Below are 19,764 nucleotides of genomic sequence, written 5' to 3' on the forward strand. Positions count from 1 at the left end.
TCTGAGCCAGGCTGAATCTGTCTGGAGCTGCTGGCTTGTCTTCAGTGCCACCCTACCCCACCCTACCAAACACCTCCCATTTCCCATGTGGACCCACCTGGTGGGCACCAGGAACAGCCACAGGTACATCTGTGGTGACACATGCATCTGTGCTGCTGAGTGTATGTGCCGGCATGTGGATGTGTTTGCTGGGAGTGTGGGTGTGCAGGTGTGAGGGAACGCGTGTGTCTGCTTGTGCGTGAGTGTGTATCATAGCAGCCCCGTTCTTGTTCAGCAGTCCCAAGAGTGACGACCTGTTTTCTAGGAAGGCCTTTGCAGAGGACCTGCCCCTAAACCAAGCAGGAAGCACTGGCCTCTGGGGGAGAAGAAGCCAGAGGAGATCACAGGCCCCTGGGGGGCCCAGGCAGGGGTGCAGGGGGCCTGCGGGGAGCCAGGCAAGACACAGCAGTCATTTCTCAGACAGCTGCTGGGGTGCTCAGGGTTTAGTTGCCTCTGTTTTGTTGTTTGGCTGGTTCAGTGACTTGGTCGGCTTGGTCCTGGGCTGGCTTTGAGGAGGTTGTGGTGACCTGGCAGACGGCCCCTTCTCCTGAGCTTTGTGAGCTACTGGTGGTCTGCTTCATCAAGGGTGGTAGATGAGCCTTTGACTTCTTCATGGGCCTTGTGGGTTTCAGTTCAGCGTTTGCCCTCTCTGCTCACTCTGGAGGTGAGTGCGCTGTCCCATGGGCCTGATGCCTGTCAGAGCTGCCTCTTCCCTGGGGGCATGTGGCAGGGCACCCGTTCCCATCAGGGCCAAGATCTCAGAGAGGCAAGTGCCGGGGCCCTCAGCACCACCACACAGAGCATGTCAGGCCACCAAGAAAGGTCTGGATGCTCTTCCTCTGTCCCTGTCCTCATCTGGGGATACTGCTATGTAAGAACAAGGTTGCAGACTGGTAACCCCGGGCCAGGGTATAACACCAGCTGCTGGCCCCATCTCCACTGTGGTGCTTCTTTTCTCCTAGGCGGGGTTCCTGGGGTTGCACAGGTATTCTGCCTCACAGCAGGTCCTGAGCTCCATGTCAGCTTGTCAGCCAGGCACATGTGTCCCCCTGCCTGGGCTGTAGGTCCCGCGGGTTCTCCTGGGATGTGGCTTTGGCTTGCTGTCCTCTGCAGCATGTCCTGGTCTGCTGTTGCTGGACACGGTGGTCTGTCTGACGTGATCACTGAAGATCCCACACGCTGGGCGGGGTCTGAACTCCCGGGCGTGTGAATGTCTGCTCTCCTCTTTGTGTGGAGACCTCTGAGCCCTGGAAGCCGTGGCTCAGAGCCCCGGTGTCTGTCTGTCCTCTGTCCGCTGGCCCCCTTCCCAACTGTTTCTGTTCTCCTGGTGAGTAGTGTTGGGTAGACGGGCAATGCCTGCTTCTTCCCCACTGCTGGGGTGGGGTTAGAGTGAAGCGCCCGAGTGACACTCGCCGTGACACTCCCTGCAGCCATGCCGTGTGGTCTGTGCAAGGGGAGGACTGGTCCAGATGTTCTCTGTGACGCCTCGATGCCGGGTGGCCCTTCATGTCCTTGGTGTTTGAGAGGCTCTCCTGGGCCTTGTGCAGCCTCACACAGAGCCTGAGGGGAGAGGGTTCCACGCCTCCTCAGAGGGGCGTCCCTGTCCCTTGGAGTTGGGCTGCAGCCCCAGGTGACGGCCACTTCAGGCCCCTGGGAGGGAAGGGACGGTAAGGGTGACATGGCCCTCCTGGTTCTCTGTACTTTGTCACCCTTCTCCTCACCTGGACTTCTGAATGCTGGTGTACACACTCACTCACACAGTTCACTTACCTCATTGGAGTCACAGCCCCCTGACGCTCACTGTCATGCCTGTTTGTGCTCATACGTGTTCATACTCACCTGGTTGGTCACTCACACGTGTTCACACACATACACACACATGCTCACTCATAACCCCACACTCATTCACACACTCTCGTATACTCACACACCATCCACGCACTCACGTTCAGTCATACACTGATTTGCACACTCACACACACACGTTTGCGCCCAGGACCTGCAGGCGAGTGAGTTGCTCTGGGCTCCTCACGAATGTGTGTAGACTCGGCCTTGAGAAGGAGTTGCTGGGAAGCCACCTGGGGAACTGCCTTAAAGGGGAATGATTGTGGAGATCTTTGGTTTCTCTCTGTTGGTTTTGGAAAAGCTTCCAGAAAGTCCCTGGGAAATGGCTGGAGCTATACCCAAAGGAAGTGGGTTGGTCATGTAGCCTGTTAGCCCCTGGGAAGGGTCGTGGTGAGCTGGAGGCATGTGGTTTAGAGCCTGGGGAGCCGATGGGGTCAGGTGGGCTGGGACAGAGCCAGGTGGTCAGGCAGCAGGGCCCAGGTGAAGCAGCAAAGGGCAGGTGTCCCGTGCTGGCTGGCTTTGCTCCCATCTTGAAGGCAAGGCGAATGCCTAGGTCATCCCACCGCAGCCCCGTGGGCGTGGGACACCAAGAGGCAGGGGAGGGCCATTTGGAACTTCGGACAAGTGGTGCTGGCTCTCTCCAAGCCGGCTGCCCTTTAGGGGCCTAGTGTGCTGGGCCGTAGCGGATGGGCAGCAGGACCCCGGCTTCTCTTCTTCCAGCCGTGGTGGGTGTGCTGTGTTCTTTCTTAGCGCCACTTTTCTGCCGGATGCTCTTTCTTTCTCAACTTCTCTTTTCCCCCGAGGTCTCGGCCGGTGCCCATTCTGATGGAAGCGTCCCTGGCCTCCTGCCCAGATTTACACTGCAGCCTGCGCCCTGACCTGACGTGGCTTAAACATGTTCTTGTCCTTTAGAGCCCTCTCTGGTTTTCTCACTTTTGTTTGTTTTGTCTTTTGCATGTGCAGTTTTGTAAAGCACACGCGAGGTGCTGCATCTCACAGCTCATCTGTCTCCAGCATAAACTCACCGTGAGTCGCTCTGCTACGATCCCCGTCTGTGGCTTCGTGACAGCTACATGCGAACACCTCCCTCCACCCCTAACTGCTTTTCCACCTCAAATCACTTGCTTCAGGGGCAGCTCCGGGAAAGCCTTCTGCAGCTGGCGGGGGACAGTGGGCATGCTTCCCGACGTCCCTGAGTCCTGTTCACGGGCATCAGCCTCTCTGAGCTCGGCCCCTCTCCTCTCCCTCCTGGTCGTCTTGTCTGCTGCCTGTCCATGTGCTGTCTCTCTGGTGTCTTCAGCACCTTCGCTTCTCCTGAGGTGACCACCGCTGGGCACCAATGGGTGCTGTCTCCTTACGGTTCCCGTGACGGAGAGCGTTCATTAGGACTCACAGAGGACATTCACGGGGTCCTCCTTCCCCACTCCTTTTTCACTTGGGAGGGGGTGTATCTATGACCCTTAGGAAGTTGTGCCAGCAAGATCAGAGTTGCTGTCTCATGTTAGATCAGCCAGAGCCTGAGATAGAGCCATAGAAACCTCAGTGTGGCCCTCCTGGAGGTGACGCCAGTCTGGCGGGGGAAGTTGTCCTGGGAGGCTTGTCCCCAGGGGCTTCCTCCCAAGGGTCAGACCAACCCCTGCAGGTGAGAAGTCCCCGGAGTGCCTGGGTGTAGTCAGTAGGTAGCCGGGTGCCTGCTTTGTGTTCTGGTGCTGTGGGAGCCCTTGCCATCACTGAGACACCTGCCCCCTACTCAGCCAGCACAGAGCCAGGTTCAGCTTGCCCGCAAGCACTTGGAGCTGCTGGCTGTTGGGGCCTGATGTCTCACAGGGTAAGAAAGCTGGGTCCTAGATGAGTGATTCGCAGGGTGGAGTAAAATGTGCACATAGGTATTGATGGTGTCACAGTCGGGGCTGCTTCACGTTATCAGCGGCTGCGGGTAACTGGCTCTCTCAGCCCAGAGACTTCAAAGCAGGGCCATACCAGTGAGGCTTCTTTTTGGGTCCTACAGGCATCTGCAGTGCCTGGGGCAGGTGTGGCTGAATAGGGCTATACCAGCAAGCTGGGGTCGAGACATCAGGGGAGCGACTCCCCCCTGTGACTCTTCAAAGAGCCTTTTTAGACAAGGGCTTTGCCTGGATCATTGTCACCTGTGTGTCAGATGGTTGGCCTGGCTCTCCCTCTCATGTTCTTGCTACTTGTGAAGTCGGTGGAGAGGTGCAGAGAGACCAGCGGTGGCCAGACTGAGCAAGGACAGGGCAGCAGCCAGGTGGGTGCAGGCTGACTCAGACACCAACAGGGAGGAGAGGCCTGGCACACAGACTCAGAGACACATCCAGAGAGGAAGTCAGCAGCATCACTGGTAGGTGGTTGCAGATAGTTTCAGGCGGCACTAGGGCCCAGAGAGGCAGAGAGACCCAGCAGGAGCAGGGCCCAGAGGGGCCACGTGACACAAGTGTTCAGTGTCTTGCTCCCCTGGGAAGTTATGAGACGAGAGGAGTCTGCCAGCCCCGTGGCACCCTCCAGTCTAGCGGGTTAGCTGGTTGCTGGCAGAGGAGGAGCTGCAGCCCAGGGTTGGCCTGAGGGCACAGCCATGTCATCACAAGCTCATTCTCACCGGAGCTCCCGGCCACTCCGAGTCGGAACATTGTTCCCACTGTCTCTACTGCCTGTCTGTTCTGACGGAACTCACCTCCCCGCCCCTCACCATCTTGGGCTGTGTCTAACACTAACCCTGCTGCTGCTGTGGTCTCAGCCCTCGTGGGCTCTTATGTCTTAGGAGTGACCCTCAAGGCTGTCATCCCTTTCACGTGGTTCAGCGTTGTTCAGAGTTGAGTCCTCTGTTTTGGTGCCAGCCTGGGATGGGGTAGGTCCCCCGTGCCTTTAGTCTGAAGCCAGAGAAACAGAGGGTGGTTGTGTTGCAAGGCGTCCCCAGGAGTAGGGCCGCATGGCTTTGGTGTGTCAGAGGAGGCAGCTCAGGGCCTGGGTGGCAGTTGAAGCTGTGGGGTAGCAGATGGCCAGAGAGGCTAACAGTTGTCCCCCCTGTGTTGCCCTGGCCTGTCTGCCACATGGGCTCCCGGGTGAGGCACAGACAGCGTACTCTTTTGCCTTCACGCTTTTGAGGCACTGCCCTGGAAATGGCTCCCCGCACTGGAGCCCGGACCTCACTTCAAAGGGACAGGGTTAAGCATCATATGCTTTGTGCAGGCCAGCTGCAGGGACTGGGCTTCCCCCACCCGGCCACCTCTGTCTTTGCAGGTCAGCATGGTGCTCAGTGGCCCAGGGCCCTGGAGCTGGTGGCAGGGTTGGCCTGGGGCCCCTCAGGCTGTCACTCTAGGCTGTGGTGTCAGTACATTTGGGGCCTGGCCAAGGCCTCGCATCTTTAGATACCTTTTTTTCTGTGTTGCCTTTGCATGCATCTGATCCTGGCTCCGTCAATGGCTCACCGTGGGGCCCTTTGTGAGTCGCAGCCTCTAGGCTCAGTGTCTTCATCTGTGAAATGGGGACAAGAGCAGCACCTAATTCCTAAAGGTGGTTTTGGGGGTCGGATGAGGTGGGCATTGCAGCCGGTAGCACAGTGTGGCCCTTGAACAATATAGGTTCCACAGCCGGCATTGTTCTTACGCTGCCACCACCACCACCGTGGTGGGTCCAGAAACCTCCAGAGGCTGAAGGAGGAGAGTCTGGCCTCAGCAGAGGTTTCTGCTTGGCTGAGGTGGGACTGGAGTCACCTGCATTGGAACCCTTATTCAGCAAAGACCCCAGAATGCAAAGGGCTTCCCATGTACCCTGGGCTGTGGAGCCCCACATGTAACCATGTGGGTGAGGCTGGAGGGTGGTCGAGGCCTTTGGTAGCCTGTGCATTGGGGGCTGAGTCTGGAGCACAGGCCATTCCTGGTGCTGGAGGGCTCCTCTCTGTGCCGGTGGATGAAGGGGGCTCCCTGTGGAGCCAGGAGAAAGGAGGGCATTGAGGACCATGGGAGGAAGCATCTCCAGCCCTCGACCTGAGTGCTGGGCTCCTGGGAGCAAATGGCCGCTGAGCCCAGTGGCAGCTGCCCAGATGGGGCTGACCACCTCAGGGAGCAGTCACAGCTTTACTCTTCGCTCCTGTTAGGGCCAGCTGTCCCTGGGCAGCTCTGCTGTATGCTTCAGCGAGGCCCGTGCCCCAGCGCTGCTGCAGGTGGCTCCCTGCCTCCTGCCTCTTCCTCAGTCCTGCCCCATTTGGACGCTGCCCCCCATCTCTCCCCATTTTGGTCTTCCTGGCCAGCAGCCCACCTGCCCTGGAAGCCTGTCTGCCACCTCATGCTGGTTCTTATCATTCCCACTGCCCTGCAAACCGTGGCCAAGGGCCCCTGTGCACCTGCTCAAGGGTGGCTTTGAGCCCCCACCTGGGACCCCCCCCCCCTCAGTCTTTGGGCTCAGGATGGGGCGAGGGCAGCGCTGAATTCTTGTTACCCTGGGTATCCCCCACCTGCTCTGCACCGACTGCCAGGGGTCTTGAGGGCTCCTGCCACCCCTCCTCCCTGCGTCCACTCTGCCATCTCTCCATTGCTGCGACCATCTGTGGCTTCCCCTGCGAGGCAGAGAGGTGGGGGGGGCGGGGCAGACGCTCACTGCCGGTCTCCCCACAGCAGGCCGCAGAACTCGGCCAAAGCACGCTCGGTCTGGGAGCAGCGGGCCAGCCAGCTGCGGCTGCAGAACCTGCGGGCCAGCTGCGAGGCACTGTACAGCGAGATGGACCCCGAGGAGCGGCTGCGCTACGCCACCACGCGCCACCTGCGGCCGGACATGAAGACGCACCTGGACCGGCCGCTCGTGGTGGAGCTGGGCCGCGACGGGCCGCGGGGCCCCGCGGGGGGCAAGGCCCGGCCCGAGGGCGCGGAGGCCGGCGAGGGCACGGACCCGCCCCGCAGGCACCACCGGCACCGCGACAAGGCCCCGGCAGCGGCCCCAGCGGCGGCGGCGGAGCAGGACAGGGCGGACGCCCCGAAGGCCGAGGGCGGGGAGTCCGGGGCCCGGGAGGAGCGGGTGCGGCCGCACCGCAGCCGCAGCAAGGAGGCCCGGAGCGAGCGCGGCCGCGGCCCGGGCCCCGAGGGCGGCCGGCGCCACCACCGGCGCGGCTCCCCGGAGGAGGCGGCCGAGCGGGAGCCCCGGCGCCACCGCGCCCACCGGCACGCACCCGACCAGGGCAAGGAGGGCGCCGCGCCCGGGACCAAGGGCGAGCGGCGAGCGCGCCACCGCGGCGGCCCCCGGGCCGGCCCCCGGGAGGCCGGCAGCGGCGAGGAGCCGGCGCGGCGGCACCGGGCCCGGCACAAGGCGCTGCCCACGCAGGAGGACGCAGAGAAGGAGGGCGAGGTCGAGGACAGGGACAAGGAGAAGGAGCTCCGGAACCATCAGCCCAAGTGAGGGAGTGCGCGTGGCGGAGGTGGGGCCCTGTCGGAGGGGCGAGGGGCTGGGGGTGCCGGTGGCACAGGGTTCAGGGGTGCGGGGCTGTCCCTGTTCAGGTTGGCCGTCCCGCCTTCCGTCTCAGCCTCTCTCTCTGCGGTGGGGACAACCCTGCCCTGTTGGGGCGATGTGTAAAATCCTTAAAACCGCGTGGGGATCAGGTTTGCTTGGTGCGTGTCCGCCGTTATTCTAAGGCTCGCAGGAGAGAGGGTGTAGGACGAAATCGTTGGGACTGGTTTGGGACACATTGGCTTGGGAAGATTGGAGAGAGCCTGAGGGAGGCCCGAGGAGGCCACTGGGGGCTGAGTGGTAGGAAGGAATAGGGCCAGGCTGGGTGGCCATGACAGAAAGGGCCTCCCAGCTCTCCACACCAGCTGGCTCGCCTGCTCCCTGGCAGAGACAGGCCATGACTCTGAGTCTGTGAGAAAGCTGGGGTGACAGGAGGCCCCAGGCTGAGGCCAGCACTCTTGGGCGCCTGCCCGGCAGCTGGAAGCCCCTGCTCAGGTCCAGAGTCTGTCTTTGAGTGCAGAGTTCTGTGTGGGGCCTTTGGTCTGGAGGGGCCGCAGGTGGAGTAGCTTAGAGAAACACCCTCTTCTGGGCTTCTTCGTTCTGCACATAATTCCCTTTTATATACATAGTGTGATGCCAGCCATGCCTGGTCGTGTGCCAGGGACAGACAGGTTGAGTCGGCCCCATTTTTACTTTTCAGACCTGAAAACACAGAAATGTACAAAGTGATGAAAACCATATGAAATGTCAGAGTAGCAGAGGAAGTGGTCAGGGATTTATCTGATTTGCATCAGGGCACAAGGAGCTGGATTTTGCAGACTGACTAGGAGTTTAGGGCTGCATCAGAGTCTGATGTGCATTCTTGGTTGCAGGGAGCCACGCTGTGACCTGGAGGCCAGTGAGATGATGGGTGTGGGCCCTGTACATGCACTGCCCAGCACCTGCCTACAGAAGGTGGAGGAACAGCCAGAAGATGCAGACAATCAGCGGAATGTCACACGGATGGGCAGTCAACCCTCGGACCTGAGTGCCACTGTGCATATCCCGGTGACGCTGACCGGCCCTCCTGGGGAGACCACGGTTGTTCCCAGTGAGTATCTCCCCGTATCAGCGGGGCAGGGCCCACCTTATGCAGGCCCAGTTTGCTCTCCCCCGTCCCCCTCTCTCCATGGCAGCCGCTTGGGGACAGAGCATGCCTGTGTGAGCCTGTCTACACCAGCTCGAGACAAAGTCCTTTGTGGTCAGCATCTGTGCCTTGATGTCTCTTTGTTTCCGATGCCCCAGAGGAGCACTGTTGCTATCACATGCCACTTAAACTCTATTCTCCTCCCTTCCAAAAATATGTGCAAGTTACCAGCTCAGTGCCAGGCATGGTGTGAGAGTGCTGGGGATAGCGGGGGGGAGTGGAACTTTGGGGCTTACGGTCTCATCAGGAGAGCAGACCTCAGGATGGTCACAGCTCTTCATAGTTGTGTGAAAGCTGCTAAGGACCATGTCCCCAGACTTGATGGGGGCTGAGAACTAGTGGGTGAGGAGGAGGAAGTTGTCGGGGTGCTGGTATTCCTACCGACTTACTTTGCCCTATGATCCCTGCACTAAGATCCCCATAGGCCTTTGCCTCAGCCCCTTTTTTCTTTCACTCACTCACTCACTCACTCACACGTGAGTGTGAGCCTGATTGGGCAGCCACTCCATGCCTGACTGCCTGACCATGAGGGCAGGAACTGAGGGTGCAGGGTGGACAAGATACTGCTCCTGTTTTCAGGCCACTCCACCTTGTAGGGACAAGACGGACAAATACCGTCCCCTCATACTGTGTGGAAGGTGCATAGACCTCTCGTGAGCGCCGAGGACAGAGAAGGCGTTCCACGGGGAGGGGAAGATACCACAGAAGCAGAGCTGACGTGCAAGGCCAAATGAAGATTTAGGTCTCGAGTAGACCAGTTGCCACCACCTGGTGTTGCCTGTATTTGCAGATGTGTCCACAAACACAGACACATGTCTGTGTCTGTTACCTCTTGCTCAGGTGCTCTCACCTGGGGCCTGTGAACCGGTGCACAGTGCTAGGTGTGGCAATGGGAGATGGCCAGCTCCAGCTGCTTAAGCTCTCCTCCTTTTTGCTTCCTTGGGAGAGTGCTTTCCCTGGCCTATCCCTGGTTTCCCTTCCCATGGGTAATAGTGGGTCTGTCTTACCAGACTCCTGGAAAGCAACCCCCCTGGTCTGAGTCTCTCTGGATAAACTTGAGGATCGGCCCAGGCTTCCCACCTGACTTTTGTCAAGCCCCTCTTCCCCAACTCCTGGCAACCCCTGATCTTTTTTACCATCTCTGTAGTTTTGCCTTTTCCAGAATGTCATCGCGTTGGAATCATACAGTGTATAGCCTTTTCAGATTGGCTTCTTTCACTTGCCAATATGCATTTCAGGTTCCTGCCATGTCTTTTCATGGCTCAATAGCTCATTTCTTTTTAACACTGAATAGTATTCCATTGTCTGGGGATACTGCAGTTTATTTATCCACGTACCTATTGAAGGACATCTTGGTTGCTTCCAAATTTTGGCCATTATGAATAAAGCTGCTATAAACGTGTGCAAGATTTTGTGTGAACTGGTTTTCAACTTCTTTGGGTAAATACCAAGGGGAGTAATGGCTGTATCATATGGTAAGACTGTGTTTCATTTTGTAAGAAACCGCTGAACTGCTTATACCATTTTGCATTTCCACTAGTAACGTACGAGGGTCCTATTGTTCCACATCCTTGTCAGCAGTTGGTATTGTCAGTGTTCCAGATTTTGGCCAGGCTAGTAAGTATGTCGTAGTATCAAATTGTTTAAGTTTGCGTTTTCCTAATGATGTGTGATGTGGAACATTGTTTTCATATACTTATTTGCTATCTGTCTTTTCCTCTTCAGTGAGGTGTCTCTTAAGATCTTTGACCCATTTTTTAATCTGGTTGTTTTCTTATTTTCAAATTTTAGGTGTTCTTTGCATATCCCGGATAACACTCTTTTATCAGATGTGTTTTTTTACAAATATTTTTTCCCATCCGTGGCTCATCTTGTTCTCTTGACGTTATCTTTCACAGAGCAGAATTTATTAATTCTAGCTGATACGTTATTTTTCTCATGGATCATATATTTGGTGTTGCATCTAAAAAGGATCATCAGAAACAGAGTCGTCTAGGTTTTCTCCTGTGTTATCCCCTACGAGTTTTATGCATTTCACATTTAGGCCCGTGAGCCGTTTTGACTTAACTTGTGTGAAAGGTATTATGTCTATCTATATTCATTTTTGCATGTGGACATCCAGCACCATTTGTTCGAAGAGGTGATCTTTGCCCCACTGATTACCTTTGCTTCTTTGTCAAAGATCAGTTGATTCTATTTCTGGGGTCTATTTCTGAGCTCTGTATTCTGTTCTTTTGCCCTGTTTGTCTATTTTTTACCAATACAGCACTGTCTTGATCACTGTAATATTATGGTGAGTCTTGAAGTTGGGTAGTGTCAGACCTCTAACTTTGTTCTTCTCCTTCTGTATTGAAGTGTTGGCTATTGTGGGTCTCTTGCTTCTCCATGTAAACTTTGGAATCAGTTTGTTGATATCCATAAGATAACTTGATGAGATTTTGCTTGGGGTTGCATTGAATCTATAGGTCAGGTTGTTAAGAACTGACACCTTGACAATATTGAATCTTCCTATCCATGAACATGGAACATTTGTATCCTTGTGTAGTTCTTTGGTTTTATTCATCAGAGTTTCAGTTTTCTACGTATAGATATTGTAGATACTTTGTTAGATTTATACTTAAGAATTTCATTTTGGGGGGAGCTAATATGAATTAATTATTCTCAAGTTAGTTAACAGGCAGTGTAGTCTTGGCTTCTGGAATAGAACCCGGTGATTCATCACTTATAAATGACACCCAGTGATCATCCTGATGAGTGTCCTCCTTAAATGCCCATCACCCATTTACTCCACCTGCCAACCTCCCAACCCCCATCAGCCCTCAGTTTGTTCTCTGCATTTAAGAGTGTCTTACGATTTGTCTCCTTCTCTGTTTCTTATTTTTGCTTCCCTTTCCCTATGTGCATCTAAGTTTCTCAAATTCCACATATGAGTGAAATGTGATATCTGTCTTTCTCTGACTGACTTATTTTGCTTAGCATAAGACTCTCCAGTTCCATCCATGTTGTTGCAAATGGCGAGATTTCATTCTTTTTCATCACTCAGTAGTATTCCATTGTATATGTATACCACGTCTTTTTAATCCATCAGTTGATGGACATTTGGGCACTTTTCATAATTTGGCTATTGTTGATAATGCTGCTATAAATATTGGGGTGCATGTGCCCCTTCAAATCAGCATTTTGTATCCTTTGGAAATACCCCTACTAGTGCAATTGCTGGGTCATAGGGTAGTTCTATTAATGATATTGTGCTTTAAATTTCAAATCCTGCTCATTCATTGTTGGTAAATAGGAAAGCAATTGACCTTTGTGTATTAACCTTGTATCCTGCAACTTTAAATCACTTTAAGTTCCAGAAGTTTGTTGTTGTTGTTGTTGTTGTTGTTGTTGATTCTTTTGGTTTTCCATATATATTATCATGTCATCTGTGAACAAAGACAGTTTCATGTCTTCCTTCCCAATCTGTATACGTTTTGTTTCCTTGCCTTGCCTTAGTGCATTAGTAGGACTTCCAGCACAATGTTGAAAAGGAGTGGTGAGAGGTGACATCATTGCCTTGTACCTCATCTCAGTGGGAAAACTTCAAGTCTCTCATCGTTAAGTATGAGGTGAGCTGTAGGTTTTTTGTGGAGAGTATTTATCAAGTTGAGGAAATTCCCCTCTATTCCTAGTTCACTGGGAGATTTTATAATGAGTAGGTGTTAGATTTTGTCAGATGCTTTTTCTGCATCTATTGATATGATCAAGTGACTTTTCCTTTTTAATCTGTTGATGGGATGAATTACATTCAATGATTTTCAAGTGTTGGACCAGCCTTGAATACCTGACACAGCTCTCCCATTTAGTTATGGTATATGATTATTTTTATACTTTTGGGGGGATTTGATTTGCTAATATTTTGTTGAGGATTTTTGCATCTATGTTCATGAGAGATATTGGTCTAACCAGTTTTCTTGTAATGCCTTGTCTGGTTTTGTTACTAGGGGGATGCTGACCTCATAAAATGAGTTAGGAAGTACTCCCTTTGCTTCTATCCTTTGAAAGAGATTGTTGATGATTGGTATAATTTCTTCCTTAATTGTTTGGTAGAATTCATCAGTGAACCCATCTGGGCCTGGTGCTTTCTGTGTTTTGGAAGGTAGTTAATTTATGAATCAATCTCTTTAATAGATAGAAGCCTATTTATTTTTATTTTCATTTATTTATTTAAAAAAAAATTTTTTTTTGAGAGAGAGACAGAGAGACAGAGAGACAGAGAGACAGAGTGCAAGACGGGGAGGGCCAGAGAGAGAGAGGGAGACACAGAAGCTGAGGCAGGCTCCAGGCTCTGAGCTGTCAGCACAGAGCCCAATGTGGGGCTCGAACTCAGGAGCCATGAACTGAGCCGAAGTCAGACACTTACCCGACTGAGCCACTCAGGAGCCCCAGAAGCCTGTTTAGATTGTGTATTTCTTCTTGTGTGAGTTTCAAGGAGATTTGTCTTTCCAAGGAATTGGTCCATTACATGCAGGTTATCAAATTTGTGGGCATAAGAGTTGTTCATAGTATTCTTTTATCATCCTTTTCATGTCCATGAGCAGTCGTGATGTCCCTTCTTTCATTTCTTATATTAGTAATTTGTGTTTTCCCTCTTTTTTCCTAGTTAGTCTAAATAGAGGCTTATCAATTTTAATGATCTTTTCAAAGAAACAGTTGCATTGGTTTTGTTGATATTCTTTATTAATTTTCTCTTTTTAGTTTCATTGATTTCTGCTCTAATTCTTATTATTTCTTTTCTTCTGCTTACTTTTAGCATGCTTTTTCTTTTTGTTTCCTAAGGTGGAAGCTTAGATTATTGATTTTAAATCTTCATTTTCTAATATATGCATTCAGTGTTATAAATTTCCTTGTAAGCATTGCTGCTGCATTCAACAAACTGGTAAGTTGTGTTTTCATTTTCATTTAGTTAAAAAAAAATATATATATATATATGTTTTTATTTGATGTTTATTTATTTTTGAGGGGAAGGGGCAGAAGAGAGGGAAACAGAGGATCCAAAGCAGGCTCCGTGCTGACAGCAGACAGCCCCATGTGGGGCTCGAACTCACGAACTGCGAAATCATGACCTGAGCTGAAGTCCAATGCTTAACTGACTGAGCCAACCATGTGCCCCTAGTTAAAAATATTTTTGAATGTCTTTTGAGATTTCTTCTTTGACCCATGTATTACTTAGAAGCGTATTGTTTAATTTCTATGTCTTTGGGGGACTTCCAGTTATCCTTCTGTTATGGCTTCTAGTTTAATTCCATTGTGGTCTGAGAACAGACATTGTTGCCCACTTTTTAATTGGGTTGCAAATATTTCCCCCCAGTTTGTGGCTTGTCTTTTCATTCTCTTAATGTCTAGTATTTATGATTGTTAATGGTGCAAGGGTTAGTTTGGGTTCTGTCTTGGCCTCTGCTGGGTGTGGAAATCTGGGCTATTGCTTTTTAAATGTCAGTTTTGTATCTTCCTACTTTTCTGAACCCTCAAATTGCGTATTACTTTTAGCACTGACTCTGGTTTCTTTCTAAGTACATTGTCAAAACTTCTACAAATACAGCTTTAACTATTCCTTTCCAATCTTAGACCTCTCATTGTTTGTTTTTCTAATTTTTTAATTTTTTGCGTGATTGCATTGGCTAAATACACTATCAGGTAACAGTGGACTTAGTGGGTACCCTTACCTTGTTTCTGCCTGTATTTGGGTTTGAGGTGTGTGTGTGTGTGTGTGTCTGTGTGTGTGTGTGTGTGTGTAAAATCAAGGTACAGTACTCATAAATTCCTATTTCAGTAAGTATTTATCTGGAATAGATGTTGAATTTTGTTGAATGCCTTTTTAGCATGCTAGACATCATACATTTTCCCCCTTAAATATGGAGATTTATAGTAATGAACTTTTTACCATTGAACTGTCTTTGTGATCTTACAATAAACCCCGCTTAGTTAACATTTTTTAAAAAGATTTTTATTTTTTAAGTAATCTCTACACCCAATGTGGGGCTTGAACTCACAACCCCAAGATCAAGAGTTACATGCTTTACTGACTGAGCCAACCAGGTACCCCAGTTAACATATTTTGAAATGTGATGTTACATTCTGTTAATATTTTATGTAGGATTTTTGGATTGATACTTTTTACTGACACCAGTTCTTTTAGCGTTCCCAGACCCAAGTCCAGCATGAAGAGGGTCCCCAGGTACCAAGCAATTCTCAGACATCAGGAGGGTGTCCAAGAGTTTGTCTCAATTCTGATACTACCTACCAGTAGATACCATCAGATTCCACAGGTTAAGGGCTCAGCCTGCAAGACTGAGATCTACAAGCCCTCATTTCAGACACCAGTCAGAAGCCTCAGGCCGTCGCCTGTGCTTCTGACCTGCCAACTGCGATTGGAGGTTTCAATGACCTTTTCCTTAAGTTCTTTAAATTTGCTCACAGAACTCAGAGAAACACTTATGTTTACCAGCTTGTTAAAGGATATGAAACAGGATAAGAATCAACAGCTAGATGAAGAAATATGTGTGGTGAGGTCTGGAGAAAAAGGTGTGGAGCTTCCATGCCCTTTATTGGCACGCCACTCTTCCCAATCCCTACCTGTTCACCAATCCAGAGGCTCTCTAAACCCAGTCTTTGGGTTTTATGCAGGCTTTGTTGCAGTCCTAAGTCGTTGACCATTGGCTGGTCCAACCTCCATCCCCTACTTCCTCCCTGGAAGTCAGGGTTGGGGCTGAAAGTTCCAACCCTTTAATCATGTGGTTAGTCCTCCTGGCAACAAGTCCCAGCCCTTGGATGGAGTCCACAAGTCACCTTCATTAGTAACAGGACACCCATGTCACCTTTATGGCTCTGAAATGTTTCTCAGAAACTGGAGGAAGGCCAAATGTATCTGTGAAATAGATTTTAGAGCAAATATATATTTCTTACAAATCATTATATTCCATATTTTAGAGTGAGATGTGTTCTATAGTTTTCCTATCTTATCTTTAAGTATTGTAAGGTTTAGATATGAATACTATATAGTTACAATATGCTTAATGTATCCATCACTGAAAGTCAAATGTTATAATGTTTCAAATTTCCTATTACTTAATTTTATTTATTAAAAAAACATTTTTTAATGTTTATTTATTTTTGAGAGAGACAGAGACAGAATGTGAGTGGGTTAGGGGTAGAGAGAGAGGGAGACACAGAAAGCAAAGCGGGCTCCAGGCTCCAAGCTGTCAGCACAGGGCCCGACGCAGGGCTTGAACTCACAAGCTGTGAGATCATGACCTGAGCCGAAGTTGGACACTCAACCAACTGAGCCATCCAGGCACCCCTAAATTTCCTATTATTTTAAATGGGAAGATTATAATGTCCTATAAAAATTTTAATGTATTACAGTTGGTTGTACTCAAAATCCTCAGTAAATTTTTAAAAATATAACGAAAGCATAGTTAAACACTGAAAAGTATCAACTATCATATCAGGACATAAAATGCTTTCCCTCCCTGATCACCACAGTTAAAATAGCTGTTAACAAGCAATTGCTTTGGACACGTCCTTTATTGAAACTTATTGCATTTTTCAAAAACATTCACACATGATTCTAATAGTCAACCAACTGAATTTGGAATCTTGCCTGAGAGTTTTTCCCTACATTTGTTGTTGTTGTTGTTGTTGTTGTTGTTAAAAATGTTGTATTGAGAGGCACCTGGGTGTTTCAGTCAAGTGTCCCACTGTTGATATTGGCTCCAATCGTGATCTCGTGGTCATGAAATTAAGCCCTGTGTGGGGTCCTGTGCTGAGAGTGGAGCCTGCTTGCGATTCTCTCTCTCTCCCTCTCTTTCTGTCCCTCCCCCCACTCATGCTGTCTCTCTCGCAAAATAAATAAATAAACTTTTTAAAAATGTTCTGTTGAGTTTGGGGAAGTATACATTTTTCCTACATAAACATCAGCCAAAAAAAAAAAAAACCCAACAACATTGTAATGAGAGATACCTATGTTTTCCTGAAGTGAGGGTATTATAAAACTAAGGAGAACTCTATGGGGAAAATTTACCCAAAGTGGTCTGTAGGACATAACCCTTACTGATTCATAAAAAGAAAGTTTTCTTCTTTTCCTTTTCTGGTATAGTTTAAGTAGCATAGGATTGCTTGGTCTGTAAAGATTTCGTAGAATTCACTTGTGAAATCATCTGGCTCAGGTTTCTTTTGGAAGGGTAATTCTTTAATAATTTCTCTATTTCTGTATGGATATTGTCTGTTTAAACTTCTTATCTCCTGAGATCTCTTTGGTAAATTACAATTTCCTTAGAACTGATCATTTGATCTAGACTTTCCAATTTATATATATACAGTTATGCAAAGAAGTGGCTTAAGTGTTTTAAAAGCACTTCCTCTGTTTCCCCCCTTGTCATTTTTTATCCTGTGTATTTTATTTATTTATTTAATGGTTTATTTTTTAGAATAGTCTTAGATTTGTAGACAAATTAGCAGAAAATACAGAGTTCTTATATAATCTCCCCAAACACAGTTTTCCCCTATTATTAACATTTTATTACAATTGATTAACCAATATTGAAATATTATTATTAACTAAAGTCCATAGTTTACATTAGGGTACCCTCTTTGTGTTGTACATTCTATGGGTTTTGACAAATTCAAAGTCATGTGTCTGCCGTTATTAGTATCATTATCCTGTGTACTTTGTTTCCCTCTTTTTTTCTTGATTGTATTAGTGATTTATATGTTTTGTAGGTTTTCATAAAAAGAACCAGCATTTTATTAGTTCTGTGATTTTGTTTTTTAAGTGTTTTTTAAATGTTACTTTTCAATTTTATCTTCATTATTTCCTTCTTGCCTTTTTGTTTTACTATGTTGTTACTTTTCTAGCTTCCTGAGTTAGAGACTTAGTTTACTTATTTTATTCTTTAATTTTTGTTATATGATTATTTAAGGCTATGAGTTTTCCTCTGATTACTAATTTAATTGTATCTTATAGATTCTGACATTTGGTGTCTTCATTTTCATCAGATTTTAAAGAAATTGTGTAATTTTGGTTTGTATTTAGTTTGTAGATACCTTGGGATTGTCTGCGTAATCAAGTCATCTGATAATGAACAGTTTTATGACACGTGTGCCTTTTATTTCTTTTTCTTCCCTCATTTTACTGTCAACTTCCACAAGTGTGTTGAACAGCAGTGGTGGAACTGACGTCCTTCTCTCATTCCTATCTTGTGGGAGGAGGGAACAGTCAGTCTTTCAACATGGAGTGTGACATTAGCTGTAGGATTTTTTTGGGAGGGTGTGTTGATATATGTTCTTTATCAAGTTGAGAAAATTCCCCTCTATTCCTTTTTTTTCTGAGAGTTTTTTTTATATTCAATTAGTGCTACATTTTGTCAAATGATTTTCTGCATCAATTGATGGGGTCATGTGATTTTTCTTCTGTAATATGGTAGTTTACATTGGTTGGTTTTCAAATATTAAGTCAGCCTTGCATCCCTGGGATAAACTCTACTGGTGATGGTGTATAATTATTTTTATATATTGCTGAAATCTGTTTCTTAATGTTTTGTTAAGGAGTTTTGACTCTGTATTCATGAGGGATATTGGTGCTTTGTTGTTCTTTGTGTGTGTGTGTGTGTGTGTGTGTGTGTGTGTGTGTGTGTGGTATGCATGCATGTGTGCATGCTGTCTTTGTCTGATTTTGGTATCACAGTAGTACTGAATTCATAGTATGAATTGGAAAGCGTTCCTTCTTCTGGTTTTTTTTGGAGGTGATTGTATAGAATTGGTGTTAATTGTTCTTTAACGTTTGGTAGAACTTGGAAATAAAGCATGTCTCTTTTGGAATTAAAAAAATATTCTCAATAGTGATAAGGGCATGTTATCTATTTCACATTGGGTGAGTTGTAGTATGTGCTTTTGAAGGAATTGGTTATTTCATTTAATTTGTCAAATTTATGTATGTATAGTTGTTTGTAGTATTTCTTTATTATCCTCTTGATGTCTTTGTGATCTGTGGTGACAACCCCTGTCTTATTCCTGATATTGGTGATTTGTGTCTTCTCTCTTTTTTTTTTTTCCTGTGAGTCTCACTAAAGTTTGTTAATCTCCCTGATCTTTTCAAGGAATTAGATTCTTATTTCCTAGATTTTCTCTGTTTTTCTGTTTACAATTGCATTTTATTTCTGCTTTATTATTTTCTTCTTTCTGTTTCTTTGGGTTTATTTTGTCCTTTTTTAGTTCTTGAGATGGGAGCTTAAGTTATTGATTTGAGGCCTTTCCTCTTTTTTAATGTAAACATTTAGTGCTATAAATTTTTTTTTTATTTTTAAAAAATGTTTATTTACTTTGAGAGGGAGAGAGAGAACATGAGTAAGGGGAAGGACAGGGAGAGAGGGAGAGAAAGAATCCCAAGCAGGCTCCACGCTGTCAGTGCAGAACTTGATGTGGGGCTTGATCTCATGAACCTTGAGATCATGACCTGAGCAGATATCAAGAGTTGGACACTGAACTGACTGAGCCACCCAGGCACCCCTAAATTTTCTTTTTAGTACTTGCTTTATCTGTATCCCACAGGTTTTGATATATTTTAATTTTCATTCAATTCCATTAAAAAATTTCCCTTGGGACTTCATCTTTGATTCATGGTTTGTTTAGAAATGTGTGGTTTAGTTTCCAAGGGTTTCGAGATTTTCCTATTGTCTCTCTCTTATTGACTTCTAGCTTGATGATTTTGTGGTCAGTGAACATACTGTGTATGATTTTAATTATTTTGAATTTATTAAGGCTTGTTTTATGGCTGAGGATATGGCATATCTTGGTATATGTTTTGTGGGTGCTTGAAAAGAGTATATGGTGTGGAGTTCTGTGTGCATGCTGATTTTCTGTCTAGATCTGTCAGTTGCTGGGAAAGGGGCGTTCAAGTGTCCAACTATAAACGTGGATTTGTTTGTGTCTTCTATCATTTCTATCAGTTTTTGCTTCACATATTTTGCAGCACTGTTATTGAGTGCATACACATTTAGAATTGATGTCTTCTTGAAAGATTGACTCTTTTATCATTGTGTAATGTGTCTCTCTGTACCTGATAATTTTCTTTGCTCTGATGTCTACTTTATCTGATATGAATATACTGTTTCCTACTTTATTTTGATTAATATTTGCATGATGTATCTTTTTCACCTTTTTACTTTCAAGCTAGCTATATGGTTATATTTTAAGTTAGTTTCTTA

General features: G+C 47.7%; 1 protein-coding gene across 5 annotated transcripts in view; it reads left to right on the forward strand.

Moving 5' to 3' along the window:
• Positions 1-19,764, forward strand: part of CACNA1B (calcium voltage-gated channel subunit alpha1 B) — a 190,721-nt gene that overhangs the window by 92,787 nt on the left and 78,170 nt on the right. For 3 of the 5 annotated variants that reach the window (XM_060608054.3, XM_060608056.3, XM_060608058.3), the window contains 2 exons: positions 6,513-7,283; positions 8,208-8,425. In XM_060608054.3, the coding sequence (XP_060464037.3) occupies positions 6,513-7,283; positions 8,208-8,425 (989 nt within the window). The remainder of the gene's footprint in view (positions 1-6,512; positions 7,284-8,207; positions 8,426-19,764) is intronic. The other 2 variants (XM_060608057.3, XM_060608055.3) reach the window with 1 other exon arrangement.

The sequence above is a fragment of the Panthera onca genome, chromosome D4 (assembly GCF_046562875.1).
Source record: "Panthera onca isolate mPanOnc1 chromosome D4, mPanOnc1 haplotype 2, whole genome shotgun sequence".
Taxonomy (NCBI): Eukaryota; Metazoa; Chordata; class Mammalia; order Carnivora; family Felidae; genus Panthera; species Panthera onca.